Source organism: Mus pahari, chromosome 3, assembly GCF_900095145.1.
Source record: "Mus pahari chromosome 3, PAHARI_EIJ_v1.1, whole genome shotgun sequence".
Classification (NCBI taxonomy): domain Eukaryota; kingdom Metazoa; phylum Chordata; class Mammalia; order Rodentia; family Muridae; genus Mus; species Mus pahari.
Window position 1 is genome coordinate 152,190,532 of NC_034592.1, and position 15,000 is coordinate 152,205,531.

Consider the following 15,000-nt stretch of genomic DNA (forward strand, 5'->3'; position numbering starts at 1 on the left):
TCCCCCTCCCCCTCTGTTGGCCTAGTGTGAAGAGATAACCTCCATTCCAAACTTTAGGCTTGGTGTATGGGAAGAACAGAATCTGATATCTGATCTCGGGTTTCTCTCTCCTCTTGCCAGAGAGAGAGAGAGAGAGAGAGAGAGAATGAGAAAATACTGCATTAAGATTATGCTAGCCTTGCAGATCTGAAGCTGGGTCTCCTTTGCATGGGGACATCTTTGCTTATATCTTACCCATGTGACTCTAAAAGGCCAGGTGGAGAAAATGAACCCATGAGCATAAATAGCCACATTCCCCGTCGGCGGCACTGATGGGGATTCGCCCATTAATTCTCTTTTGCTCCGGCTCTCTCTCCCGTGCCTGCATTTTCCCTGTGCAATTACTGGCCCTCGGTCCTTTCAGAGAAGGGGAAGCATGTTTTCCCCAATAGCATTTTGCATCCACAAATCAACTCTATAATTGGCATCTCGTGACGGGTACCCACAAATCACGGTGCATTTGAAATTACAGGAACAAGATCGAGAGAGTATTTTCAGCCGTGTCTGGAAAGGTCTTCATAAACCCGTGAGAGAATAATAGACTGGCCCCCAAATCTCCCATTCTAACACCACTCACCATTATTTTAAAATCATTGTATTTGCTGAGCTTACATAATTTTTCAGCCATTGGTCAGAGATGCTATTTGCATACTCCTTCACCCCCCCCTCTTTCTCTCTCCTGGCAACTCTCTATAAATAAAAATGTTACAAAAGAGAGACACAGGCTATCAAGGAGGTGACGGCCATGTATCCAGGTTCCTATTTAGATGAATTCAAGCCAATGCTCCCAAGGGTCTTGGGGCAGTTTGCCATGGAGATGCTAAGGACCAAACCCTAACTTTCTTAGGAGCCAACAATCTCCTGTACCATGACATTAATAGGATTTGCATTTCAGTCTAGATTCCCAGAAAACCATACACACAAATTTTGCCTCTGCCCCATTACAGGAAACATCAGAGTGATGTTTGACCCTACATTGTTAACCTGTGATCATAATCATCCATAGAGAATTATGCCTTTGCCAAGATACAAAGCAACAGGCAACGGATGGCACACAGGACAACATTTGGGGTCTGGGATGTACTCGGGGTGGTGCTTGCCTAGCGTGCATGAAAGCTGGGTCTATCCCCAGTGTCATGTAAACTAGGCATGATGATACATGCTTGTATGCTCAGCACTGAGGAAGCAGAGGAGGAGGATCAAAAGCTCATGTCCTGCTACATAGCAAATTTGAGACCAGCCTGGGCTCTGTGAGACCCATCCCTGAGACCAGCCTGGGCTACGTGAGACCCAGCCCACAATAAAATTCCAGCATTTATTGTTTCCCCTGTTTCTGTTGAAGTTGGTAGAAGTATAGATTGCATTGCTATTCCGTTCAGGCTGGGTAGACAGGGCCTTGGGGATGGACTCTGTCCGCTGTTGCTACACTTAGTTCATCGCTCTCTGTCTCCTGCAGGGTATGCCCAGGAGGAAGTCCTGAAGGAAGAGGAGGAAATAAAGGAAGAGGAGGAGGAGGAGGAAGACAGTGGCTCCGTGGCTCAGCACCAGAGCAGCAATGACACCGGGACAGATGAGGAACTAGAAACGGGCCCAGAGCAGAAAGGCTACTTCAGCTGCCAGAACTCACCGGGGAGCCACCTGTCCAATCAGGACGCAGAAAACGAGTCTCTCCTGAGCGATGCCAGCGACCAGGTGTCAGACATCAAAAGTGTCTGTGGCAGAGATGTTTCAGACAAGAAAGCAAACGCTCACCCCAAACTTCCAAGCGAACCTCATAACTGCATGGATAAAATGACAGCTGTCTATGCCAATATCCTATCAGATTCCTACTGGTCGGGCCTGGGCCTCGGCTTCAAGTTATCCAACAGCGAGAGACGGAATTGCGACACCCGCAACAGCAGTGGCAAGAATGATTTTGATTGGCACCAAGATGCCCTGTCCAAAAGCCTGCAGCAGAACTTGCCTTCCCGTTCTGTCTGTAAGCCCAGCCTATTCAGCTCCGTGCAGCTGTACCGGCAGAGCAGTAAGATGTGCGGCTCGGTGTTCACCGGAGCCAGCAGGTTCCGCTGCAGGCAGTGCAGTGCGGCCTACGACACTCTCGTGGAGCTGACCGTGCACATGAACGAGACAGGCCACTATCAAGATGACAACCGCAAAAAAGATAAGCTCAGACCCACGAGCTACTCCAAGCCCCGGAAAAGGGCCTTCCAAGACATGGACAAAGAGGATGCCCAGAAGGTTCTGAAATGTATGTTTTGTGGTGACTCCTTCGATTCCCTGCAAGATTTGAGTGTCCACATGATAAAGACAAAACATTACCAAAAAGTGCCTTTGAAGGAGCCGGTACCAACCATTTCCTCCAAGATGGTCACACCAGCCAAGAAGCGTGTTTTCGATGTCAACAGGCCTTGCTCCCCGGACTCCACCACAGGGTCACTTGCAGATTCCTTTTCTTCCCAAAAGAGTGCTAACCTGCAGCTGCCCTCCAACAGCCGCTACGGCTACCAAAACGGCGCCAGCTACACTTGGCAGTTCGAGGCCTGCAAGTCCCAGATCTTAAAGTGTATGGAGTGTGGCAGTTCCCATGATACTTTGCAGCAACTCACCACCCACATGATGGTCACGGGTCACTTTCTCAAAGTCACTAGCTCTGCCTCCAAGAAAGGAAAGCAACTTGTGTTGGACCCCCTAGCGGTGGAGAAAATGCAGTCACTGTCTGAGACCCCAAACAGTGAGTCTCTGGCCCCTAAGCCATCAAGTAACTCCCCCTCCGAGTGCACAGCCTCTACCACCGAGCTAAAGAAAGAAAGCAAGAAGGAGAAGGGAGAGGGCATCGAAGATGAACAAGGTGTGAAAAGCGAGGACTATGAAGACTCTCTACAGAAACCTCTCGACCCCACCATAAAATACCAATACCTGAGAGAGGAGGACTTGGAAGACGGCTCGAAGGGCGGTGGGGACATTTTAAAGTCACTGGAAAATACCGTAACCACAGCCATCAACAAGGCCCAAAATGGTGCTCCCAGCTGGAGCGCATACCCAAGTATCCACGCAGCCTACCAGCTCTCAGAGGGCACCAAGCCACCTATGGCAATGGGCTCTCAGATACTGCAAATCCGACCCAACCTTGCCAACAAGCTGAGGCCCATTGCGCCCAAATGGAAAGGCATGCCGCTCGGCCCCGTCCCCACAAGCCTGGCCCTGTACACTCAAGTCAAGAAGGAGACAGAAGACAAAGATGAAGTCATAAAGCAGTGTGGGAAGGAAAGTCCCCACGAAGAGGCAACATCTTTCAGCCAGCCTGAGGGCGAGTCTTTCTCCAAAATCGAACCACCTTCAGAATCCAGGAAGGCTGAGCCCTGTCCCCTTAAGGAGGAGGAGAAGCCGCCGAAAGAGAAACAGGAGCCCTTAGAACCAGTATCTTCTCTGACCAATGGCTGTGCGCCGGCTAACCACACCCCGGCGCTGCCTTCCATCAACCCGCTCAGTGCCCTGCAGTCAGTCCTGAACAACCACCTGGGCAAAGCCACCGAGCCCTTGCGATCCCCTTCCTGCTCCAGTCCCAACTCAAGCACAATCCCCATGTTCCATAAGTCCAGTCTCAACGTGGTGGACAAGCCAGTCATAAGTCCCACCTCCACCAGGCCGGCAGCCGGTGTGTCCCGACACTACCTGTTTGAGAACACCGACCAGCCCATTGACCTGACCAAGTCCAAAAGCAAGAAAGCCGAGTCCTCGCAAGCACAATCCTGCACGTCCCCACCTCAGAAGCATGCTCTGTGTGACATTGCCGATATGGTCAAGGTCCTCCCCAAAGCCACCACCCCAAAGCCAGCCGCTTCCTCGAGGGTCCCTCCTATGAAGCTGGAAATCGACGTCAGACGCTTCGAGGATGTTTCGAGCGAAGTCTCCACTTTGCACAAAAGGAAAGGCCGGCAGTCCAACTGGAACCCTCAGCATCTTCTCATCCTGCAAGCTCAGTTCGCCTCGAGCCTCTTCCAGACCTCAGAGGGCAAATACCTGCTTTCTGACCTGGGCCCGCAAGAGCGGATGCAAATCTCAAAGTTCACGGGACTCTCCATGACCACCATCAGCCACTGGCTGGCTAACGTCAAATACCAGCTTAGGAAAACAGGTGGGACAAAATTCCTGAAAAACATGGACAAAGGGCACCCCATCTTTTACTGCAGTGACTGTGCGTCCCAGTTCAGAACCCCCTCTACCTACATCAGCCACCTAGAGTCTCACCTGGGCTTCCAAATGAAGGACATGACCCGGATGGCGGCTGACCAGCAAAGCAAGGTGGAGCAGGAGATCTCCCGGGTGTCGTCGGCTCAGAGGTCTCCAGAGACAATAGCTGGCGAAGAGGACACAGACTCTAAATTCAAGTGTAAGTTATGCAGTCGGACATTTGTGAGCAAACACGCAGTAAAACTGCACCTAAGCAAAACGCACAGCAAGTCACCCGAACACCACTCTCAGTTTGTAGCAGACGCGGATGAAGAATAGTTCTGCAGGTATGGGGTTTGCTCCCAGGTGACGGTGACCACGGCCTTGTGAGGAGCGTGTTAAAAGGAGATGGGTCTGCTTAGAAGCAGAGGCTGTCTCTTGAGGCCTGGCAGGACCATAGTTTGCTGCCGTAGACTTAAATTTTACAAATGACAGGACCAGATCAGTGGGTCCTAGCCATTCCCCCAACGGCCTCCAGTTTAGAGGGGAAGCAGGATACAATGTATCTAAGAGAGATGAAGCTCTCGTGGTTGTTCAAAGAGCTCCAGGACACGCAATTCCCTTAGCAACCTAAGGCCCAGCCTCCAAGGTCCAGCTTCCCCTCATTTTAATTAACAAGGACTAGATTCCATTTTGCCATCTGCCTTCCCACAGCAATGCTTAATACTTACGGAGTGGGGAAGAGGTGGCACCAGAATGAAGACGGTGGGGGGAGGGGGACACCCTAGGGGCCGTTATATACAGGGATAGCTTAATCAGTTCACGAATGGCTTAATGATATCTTTACTGTCAGCCCTTGTAATGAACACATTTGGTAGCTGACTTTTATCGACGGCTACCTCCACGCTCCTTCCGTGTTTCCTTCCTTCCTTCATTTCCCTACAGACAAGCGGGGACCCTTAAGGGGGACCATCGGGATGCACTCCTCTACGGAGCAGGGAGATAAAAATGCCTTTAGATTTTCTTTAGGATAAACTCGGGATCAGAGTCCACCTTTAACAAAGAGAGATGCAAAACATCCCTGTGAGTTTATGTCACATATAGAGATGGGTAGTCGAAGCCTGTACACGGCCAAGTGAGTAGGGTCTGTCCAACAGCTTCAAGATACTTTTTTTTCAATTGGGCTGGAGGTGCACTTTGGTAGTAGAGTACTTGTCCAGCATACACAAGGTCTTGGGTTCAAGCCCCAGTACCAAAATGAGAAAAGAAAGGAATTTGTACCATGTATCATAGAAGTCCACGCCTTGCTTTGTTACCGATGCCCAAGTCATTTATGTCACCTCCAGGAGAAAGGACATAGATGACCAAAGGCAAATACTTTATAGCAAATTAGTCACACGTAGGCTGCTTCCAAATCTTGAGCTTAAGCAAGGCTGGATGTCAGCCAAGCTCCGTCATAGGATTCCTCTGCTGCTTCTTCTCTCCCCTCCAGCAGGGCACGCCCACGCACTAGGGATCCCAACACACGGCCAGACTGAACACAAGGGTCCAGCAAGAGCTAAGGGTTCTGTACTTTACAGTCCAGCACATGCCCCCACAGCGTTACAGAATTGCTCTTAGTTAATTCACGACAAGGTATGGAAAGCTTATCCTAGGAGCCCTCACCACCCACCCCCTCTTTGCAAAGCTTTCACTTTTACGCAGGAAACTTCGGGTCAAGCTGTACAGGCACAGACACTAGGGGAGACGCTAGATAGAGAAAGGTCCTATGTGGCGCGCTCCGATCGCTCCTCACAGAGCTAGGGAGCTTCCAAGTGGGAAGATGGGCAGAAAGAAAGGGAAATATGAGCTTGACTCCAGACTCTTCCCTCCAGGTGGGAATCCATGCTTCTGATTTGGGTGGGGGGCCCCCCCGTGAGGGTTACCCCTACTGTTTGCATGCCTTTATCATGATAATTAAATGTTCCGGGCAGATTCATCTCCGGGATTCCAAGCATGACTGTACATCTTACCTTATTGAATGGAAAGCTATTTTGCATCTGTTGAGCCCAATGTGAGCTCTGGGTTCTGCCACATGCTATTTATTTACCATATCACATTTTAAATTTTTATGTAATTAGCCATTATGCTCTTCTGGTCCTTAAAAAAAAAAAAAGGTGGACATACATAAAGAACCTAGAGACAAGAAGTATGTTTTAAATCTAATAATTGTGGGTCCAAACCCCGGCGAAGAGAACAAATAGGTGATGTTTATTTTGTGCTATAATAAAGACCAATTTTCCACCTGTTAGGTTTGTAATCATTTTTTAACTGCGATATGTAACTAGGGAGCAGGGAGCAGAAGGAAGGTCGCATTCCGAGTCGGAATCTGCCGCACACGCTGTCTGTTCTAAAGAAGCAAAAGTTGATCAATAACTTGGGAGATGTGCACAGCGGCTGCCTGTAAATCCGGGAGACACACAGGAAAGACTGCTGTTTTTGCACCTGTCCACATTTGCACAGAATAAACACTTCTAATATAAGACGGTGCTATCGTTATATAGACTATGAAAGCTCGGTCTTCGTGCAACCACGGCCATGCTGGGGTGTCTGACAGAGCTGCAGGAAAAAAAAGTGTGACGTCATTCCATCCGATGGGAGTGGGTCCTGTAGGTAGAAGAGAGGCTGTGGGAGCAGGTCTGTTTGTATTTAGATGGAAACTATTCCGAGCTGCTTGAATGCTTCTCACACCCCACCCCCACCCCCCTGGTTGACAGGGCGGTGTCTTGAAATTTGGCTCACCTAGGAAAGAGTACTTCCCCATTTGGAGTACTTGATTAGAACCATGTGTATACACCCTGTCCGCTCCTCACAGTTTATGCATAAGATAGCTTGGTTTCATTGGGATATTTTTTCTTAATTTTATAAACTTTAACATATATAAACATATTTATGACATATATATGACATATATAACATATATATATATATATATATATATATATATGATGGTTTTAAATGGCTATGGGATTCTATCATCACCTGGAATTCTAATCTTAGCTGATATGGAGGAGGGTACAATGTTTGAAAAAAAATGACATGGTATTTTATAAAATATATCAAGATACAGTGGGATATTTAAGAGTCCACCATATCTAAGCATTTTGAAATGGCACTAATTCCAACCTGAATTTTCTTTCCTTTCCTGTGCCCACCTCTAATCCTGGGAACACCCTGCCACATAGCAAAGTCAAAGTTTCATTTAAAGTTCTTTGGAAAGTATTAAGTGGGCAGCCCCTCTTTTAAGGACATAAGTAAGCTAAAACAATTTCCCCATGAATTGGTATATACCTTTAAAAGTCTCTTGCTCTTGACTGGAAATTAAACAGTGAGTAAATCATTGAGTCTCGAATGCATAAGGACTTCAAATTATAGTCATTACCACGTAATATAGTGTACGCGTTTAACGGCACACCTAACCTTGAGACTGCTGGCAGAAATGTATTCTAGTCCAACAAGCTGCCTGCCACTTCTGTTATGGATGGCTTGATGAAAATGTATGTCAGGGGGGCGGGGGTGTGAAACACTAGGAAGGCTGCCAGATAAGATAAAGGATGGACATCTAATCCAGTTGAACTTGCCCTTCACCAAACCACTGAGTCTTTGTATAGCCATGTCCCAAATTTCATGATGTGGACCTTAGCTTTATTTAAAAAAAAAAAAAAATCCACTGTTCCCATGAGATTCATTTTCAACCTGGAAAGTCATAATTCTATCGATATTAATCACATAGATTCCATGTCAATCCAGGAGGCCCTGATCAGGCTGGAGCTGTGAAGGCCTGTGAGGGGTGCCCACTGTTTTTCTGTCCATTAAAGAAATACCCTTCTTTCCATTTCTCCTCCCCTCCCTCTGCCCCTTCCATCCCTCAGCAAATATTAGTTCTTTTACTAAGCGCCACACCTAGTTAGCGAGGAACACCGATTGCAATAGCAAACTGTGGGACTTGTAGCAGTTGCTTCCTCCCAGACATCACGCCATGCTAGCCTCCCAAACAGCCCAGTAAGTGTGGGTGCATTCAAAGGAATGATGTCAGAGCCACTGTGCTGCACTTCTCAAGGTGCCACCATCTCCGACTTCACATAAGCATTAGCTCACGTCTAGACCATGCTCCCATGGCAAACGTGGTGGCAGTGGTGGTGATACCAGGAAATAAACTGACCTAGTGACCAGAACAAAAGTCGACCATGGAGGCCAGTGGCAGACATGCCACTCAGGGGCAATTTGCTGAATGGAATGCATAGCGGGGACCCTTCCCTGTCTCAGGGAAACAAAGATGGCGGGCATCTCATTCTGGGGAGCATTTGGCTACGCAGGTCATCCTCCCTGGCTTCCAACTTCACCCCATCCCACCATGCCGAACCCCACTTCTGTATTGGTAAAGTGAGGACATCATAGCCTGCTCACAGGAAGGATCTGAGAATTACATAAATGCATGTGAGTACTTTGCATAAGGCCTGGTGTACAGGAAGCCCAGGACAGTAAGTCCCAGGGGGGTCTCTCAGCCCTGCCTGTGTCCTGAAGCTCAGAGATTCTCAGAATCTGCATTCTTCCCCACTGACTAATTCATGTCCAGATAACCCTTGCAAACCTTCCCCTTTGTGGCAGCTGTGGCAGCTATCACCGACTGGCTTCTTCCTATGAATCAGGGATGGCCACTCTTGGTATCCTCATTTTGAAGGAAGATCAGCCAGAGCTAAAAGGGTTCCATCATCCTCCCGTTAGCACGACGTCAGCAAGGTGGGAGTCCCAACCTTAAGAATCACTCACTGCTCAATACCATCCTCGTCCCATGTCTCCTGCCCTTGGTGTCCTCCTCCTTCTCACCTGAGTTGAGAGTCCACTGTATGACCAGAGAAAGGGCTGGAATATGTGGGTAAGAGGTGTTCTAAGAACCAGGGTTCCTCGGGGGGCTTCTGGGAAACCCACTGTAAATGAGTCACAATTCCACATGGCCTAGTGGCAGAAATGCTTTATGGGAAGTGTGTCCTTGTGCAATTTGGATATTGCATGAACATCAGTGTGAGCAAAGATAGCCATGATGTCACTCATGACGTCACTGAGTGCTGGATGTCAGAGAACCCCCCCCCGATTAAGATGTTAACCAAAAGGTTATCACAGAGGAATGTGGAGACCTAGGGTGACTTGCAGGGTGAAGCTGAGCACCTCTGTTCCTGTCAATTCCATGTTTAGTCACATGACATGCATCTGTATTAAGTATCAAAACGAGACATTACCCAAAGCCACACGGACATGGGTCTACACTATCTTGACTCTCTCAGGAATACATTTTGGGCAAACAAAATTAGATGAGATCAGGATGGTATGGCCAAAGGTGGAGCCCACATGAGAAACAGGATCACATAGGATGCTCTGGCCATTCCCAAGGGACAAGAACCAAATGAGGAAATTTTTGTAATTTTTTTTTTCATTTCTTCAGAGTGATGTGCCTTACCTCGCCGTGCATGTCACCCCACCTCACTTTCCCCCTCATTTGGACTCCTGAATGCTCCGTCTTGACGTGTGTAATTCGCCGCTTTAATATAGATCAACATTGTTTTTAATTTACCCCAGTCAGCCATCACCGTCATCTTTTCATTTAAGCAGACGTGGTTTTTGGTTTTTTTCTTTTTTTCCTTTTGCTAAATTGAAACTCCATGAGCGACAGGGAGTGCAATGTTTTAATTAGCTCATATTTTTTATATGGATTTATGTCTTTAAAATACATTTGTGTAATTCTTCAGCTAAATTAAAAACGTCTTTCTGCAAAAGCAAGGAGGGGAAAATAAAGAGTAAATTGCGTCATTAGGTTACGAAGACTTTGGAAGAGGGGGAGAAGCCAACTGAGGGACACAAGGTGCAGGTTTGTAGGGGCTGGCTCTCCAAGACCATTTTGAACTTGCCCTTCATTTAATGATTTAATGAAGTCTTTCTCTATAAAAGCATTTAAGCAAAAAAAAAAAAAAAAAAAGACTTGGGGAGGGAATTTTTTTTCACGGCCCCTCGTAAGTAAACAGGCAGTTAGCTACCTTGGATGAGCTCATTTGAAACCCAACCTGCCGCCAAACATAACGGAAAATACGAGTCACAATGATAAACCGTTTTCCTCTGCAATTCTCTCTTTGTCTGTTTTTTTTTTTTTTTTAACTATCAAGTTTAAAGCTTTCCACGATGCTTTTTTTTTCTACTTTATAGGAGACAAGTGACATTCCGTGGTAAATGCGAGAAAAAGCCATGCAGAACTGAGATCTCTCTAATGCATTGACACTAACTTGCCCTCTATTGTTGGAAATGAGCAGACGCCCATGATTGTTCATCAAACAGCTCCTAATGCTGTTAAGGCATTCAGCTATAATTTCTCCTTGCATTTATAATTACTGTCATAGACTGCACACCTCGGTGAGCAGATTAAAGCTATAAACTATTTAGCCGCGGCTCTCCGACGAGGGACTTGATTTGTCTGGCAGGAGGTATTTGTTAGGGAGCCTGACACTTCACATAAAAACGACTCCACTTGATGAAGAACAATGCAGTTTGAGCAATGCGGGGATTTTAAATCAGTGGGGATGCCACGCCCCGAAAGAATCACAGGGCAGTTTGTTAAATGATATGTAGGCCAGGGGGGTGTGGGATGTGCTTGGCTACCAAAAGAAGAGGATCCACTGCTCAGCTCTTCTCTGCTCTTCTAGAGATGGGGAGTTGGTAGAAAAATCAATGTGTTTCATGTCTCCCAGTGAACCCTTTGTAAATGTTATAGGAAGCGCACCTTGCCCAGGAGATGGATGTCAATACCCCAAGGAACGGAAAACTCTGTGGCTGAAGAGAGTGTGCACACAGAAGCACTCCAAGAGTGTGTGAGAGATAGTGGGTGACCTTTCTTCCTTCCTAGAACATCGTGTGTGTGTGTGTGTGTGTGTGTGTGTGTGTGTGTGTGAGAGAGAGAGAGAGAGAGAGAGAGAGAGAGAGAGAGAGACAGCAGACAGACAGACAGACAGACAAACAGACAGACAGACACAGGGATCCTGTGCACACATGATATATTCAAGTGTGAAGCACGTTTCCCTCCGACTGATTTCTTGGCTTTCACCTGAAATAGTAACAAAGGTATTTTCTAGCTTGGTTACCATGTTAGTGCTGGTCCTTCCTTCACCAGGAACTTTTGGTGTGTGAGACCTGTTTGTGTGCATGTGTTAGCTTGTATTGCTGGGAATCGAACTCGGGACCTTGAGCACTCTAAAGCTAAGATACACTAACTCTAAGATATTTCTAAGATACATGTGTAAGTGTGCTTGTGCTTGTGTGTGTATGATATCCACGATATGTAATGATTCATTTCACAAGAATATTTTATGTGCATATATAATGTACTTGGGACGTACCCACCCTCTCTCCCCACTGCCTGATATTCCCATTCATCTCCCCCATTTTGTGTCTCTTGTGGTAGGCTCTCACTGGGTACCCCAGGCTGGTCTTGAACTCACAGATACCCTACTTCTGTTTGCCTCTCTGTGCTTGGATCTGTTTGATGGAGTTTTTCATGAACTTTGATTTGCTGTGAAATCATCCTCCACCCACATTTCACAGCCATAAGTAAAACACAAACTTATTTTGATAGAGTCATTCAGGATCAAGACCCACAGGGTACCCACAGACAGCCAGAACTGTGTGCTTGTATTCAAATATCCAGGATCGACCAATGCAAGTGCCCAAGAACCAGGAGGTAGCACCTGGGATCCATCAGGCTGAGCACAACTGGGCAAATTAAAGCAAGAAGTGCCTGCATAGCTCTAACACGAGAGCTAAGAAATCCATGTCTTTGCGGACAGATAAATGTTTTCATTGATGGACTTTATTGGTGAGTTCCGGGTTGGTTGTTATTGTTTTGAACACTCTTCAGGCTAAACATATAAGAAACCAGACCCAACTTACCAGTTGGCAGCTTTCCAATCTGGTGACAAGCCAGATGGGGACAGAGGTCCTGTTCCCTAGGTTCTTTGTCCCCTCAATTCCTATGACACTAGGACCTCAGATCTTATATCAACACACCTCTCGCAGCTGTGGAAGATCTGCGCGGTCCTTCTGTTGCCCTTGTGTGGAACAGAAAGGCAGTCCAAAATGTCGAAGTGTGCCAGCCATCCAGGTTTGCTAAGGACTTGTCAGGAAGAGATCCTGGGATTTGGAACAGTGACTACAGTAATTCCTGACACACTGGGCTGAGGTGATCATCCAGTGTCCTTTGACAGTCTAGCTCTGTCTTGCAGACTTTACACCTTCCTGTTCCCTATTCGTCTCCCCAAAGGGCACTAGCTGCTTTGTGGGTGCAGCTGGTGAGATGGCTCCTGTGCCCTAATCCCAATGATATTTAACCCATGTTGTTGCCCCTAACACATTTGGACCTGTGATATTTATTCAGTCCGCACAGCCGATCCATAAAGCAGGTATCATTTCCCTTTTACAGATAGGAAACCCCACGCTCAGAGAAGGGGTTTCAGGAACCGGAGACCCACATGCAGCAGATGGCAGAGCTGTCACACCAAGCCAATCCCCAGGGAGGCTATGCTCAGGGCTATTCACACAGCACCGGCCTCCTGAATTCATCCTGAGTTCAGCATACACAGAACTGCCAGTGTTTCTGAGCACAGTGCCTTTAAAGTGTGTTGGGTATTCACGGGTCAGAGTGTCAGCAATGGGTGGCTATGGGCTGGGGAAATGGCCAAATGGGTAAAGCACATGCCTAGTAAGTTAGAAGACCGGAATTTGTCGTCGTTGGTTTTTACTTCATTAATTTAGTTATTTATTCGCTTTACATCCGGATCACAGCCCCTCCCTCATCTCTCAGTTCCACCCCTACAAGTCCCTACCCCTACTGTCCGCTCCCCTTGTCCCTACCCCCACTGTTCCACTCCCCTTGTCCTCAGAGAAGGGAAAGCTCCCCTTGGGTGCCACTCTACCCTGGGACATCCCGAAGCAGCAGGACTATGCATATCCTTTCCCACTGAGGCCCAACCAGGCAGTCCAGTTAGGGCAAAGGGGTCCAATGGCAGGCAGCAGAGTCAGAGACAGTCCCTGCTCCAATTGTTAGGGGACTCCCACGAAGATCAAGCTGCACATCTGCTACAGATATGTAGGGGGCCTCGCTCCAGCCCCCACATGCTCTTTAGCTGGCGCTTCAGACTCTGTGGGGCCTCATGGGCTGGAGTTAGTTAACTCCGTAGGTCTTCTTAGGGTGTCCTTGACCACTCTAGTTTGCTCTGTTCTGTCCCCCATTCTCTCACAAGTCTCCCTGAGCTCCGCCTGATGTTTGGCTGTGGATCTCCGTGTTTGCTTCCATCCATGGCCAGATGGAGCCTCTCAGGAGACAGTTAGGACTGGGTGGGAGGGAGTGAGGAGGGGAACGGGGAAAGTGATCAGGTGTGGGAGAGGAGAAAAGGGAGAGGGCTGGGTGTAAGAATGGAAATCAGTGGAGGACATCTCTGGATCTATGGGGAGGATGGTAGCTGAGATTCCTACCAGTGGGGGATATGGAGACTGAAGCAGCTACCTCCTGTAACCAGGTGGGACTTCCAGTGGGCGGGAGTGGGATATCAACTCACGAACAAAACCTTCAACCAAAAATTTGTCCTGCCAACAAGATTCAAGGGATTAAAGACGGAGCAGAGACTGAGAGAGTGGCCCACCAATGACTGCCCCAACCTGAGACCCATCCCATGTGGGAAAGCCAAGCCCTGACACTATTAAAGATACTCTGTGTCTTTAATGCCTGTGTTCCCATGAGGGGAGGAAGGGCGGGGACAGGAGACCTACAGCACACCTGCATTTGTTTACACAAACATGTGCAATCATGTGCACACTCACACACACACATACACACACACACCACAAAAATAAACTGTGTGCACTTCAATACTTATGTCAACATTATCACAACATACAACTTGTTAAAAATAAAATAAAATAAGTACATAAAACACCAATGGTTATACCTCAGTCGTGCTTATTACAAATAATGAAGTGTTCTTGCACGCCCAAACACTACCTAGGAAGCTGGGAGACCGGAAATACTCAGTCCCCCTGCCAGCTCTAATGTTGAACCAACGTTAGCTCTTGTAAGCCACCCAATATCCTTACTGACATACAAAAGCCCATGGCTCAGCCACACTCCTGGGTGGTGACATTGGCCCTCAGTGGTTGCTTCATGGCACATCCAGACAGTTGTGTGAAGCTCCTTCAATCAGGCACGGTAGTCAGGTACTGCTTGTGGGTCCTGTACCTTTTAAAAACCAAGGATGACATGCCGGCGGTGGTGGCACATGCCTTTAATCGAAGCACTCGAGAGGCAGGTCTCTAAGTTCAAGGTCAGCCTTGGTCTACAGTGTGAGTTCCAGGACAGCCAAGGCTACGCAGAGAAACCCTGTCTTGAAAACTAAAAAACAAAACCAAGGATTACCAGGTGCTGGTGCTTGCCAGATAGACTTAAATGTCACAATGCAGGCTCACCAGAGGCTTCACAGGGCCTCATGACCTCCCAAGTGCCACCCCCAAAACCTCTGTGACATTTACTTACCACTGAGCAGTATCAGGAGGTACGATGACTCTGAAGACAGGATTATAGTTCAAGGCAATGTCGCAGGAGTGAATGAGTTATTTCAGGGACTGAGCCTGCTATGACAGGTGTGGGCTCTTGACAAGAAAACTGAATTGAGGGACTGAGGAGATATCTCGATGGGTAGAGTGCTCACCGAGCATGCTCAG

At 47.7% G+C, this 15,000-nt stretch overlaps 1 protein-coding gene across 5 annotated transcripts in view; it reads left to right on the forward strand.

Moving 5' to 3' along the window:
* The window catches only part of Tshz2 (teashirt zinc finger homeobox 2), a 439,568-nt gene that overhangs the window by 246,040 nt on the left and 178,528 nt on the right, over window positions 1-15,000 (forward strand). For 2 of the 5 annotated variants that reach the window (XM_021193027.2, XM_029536010.1), the window contains exon 2: window positions 1,496-4,556. In XM_021193027.2, the coding sequence (XP_021048686.1) occupies window positions 1,496-4,548 (3,053 nt within the window). In that variant the 3' untranslated portion in view covers window positions 4,549-4,556. Of the gene's footprint in view, window positions 1-1,495; window positions 6,498-15,000 lie in introns of those variants that run through there. The other 3 variants (XM_021193028.2, XM_029536011.1, XM_021193025.2) reach the window with 2 other exon arrangements.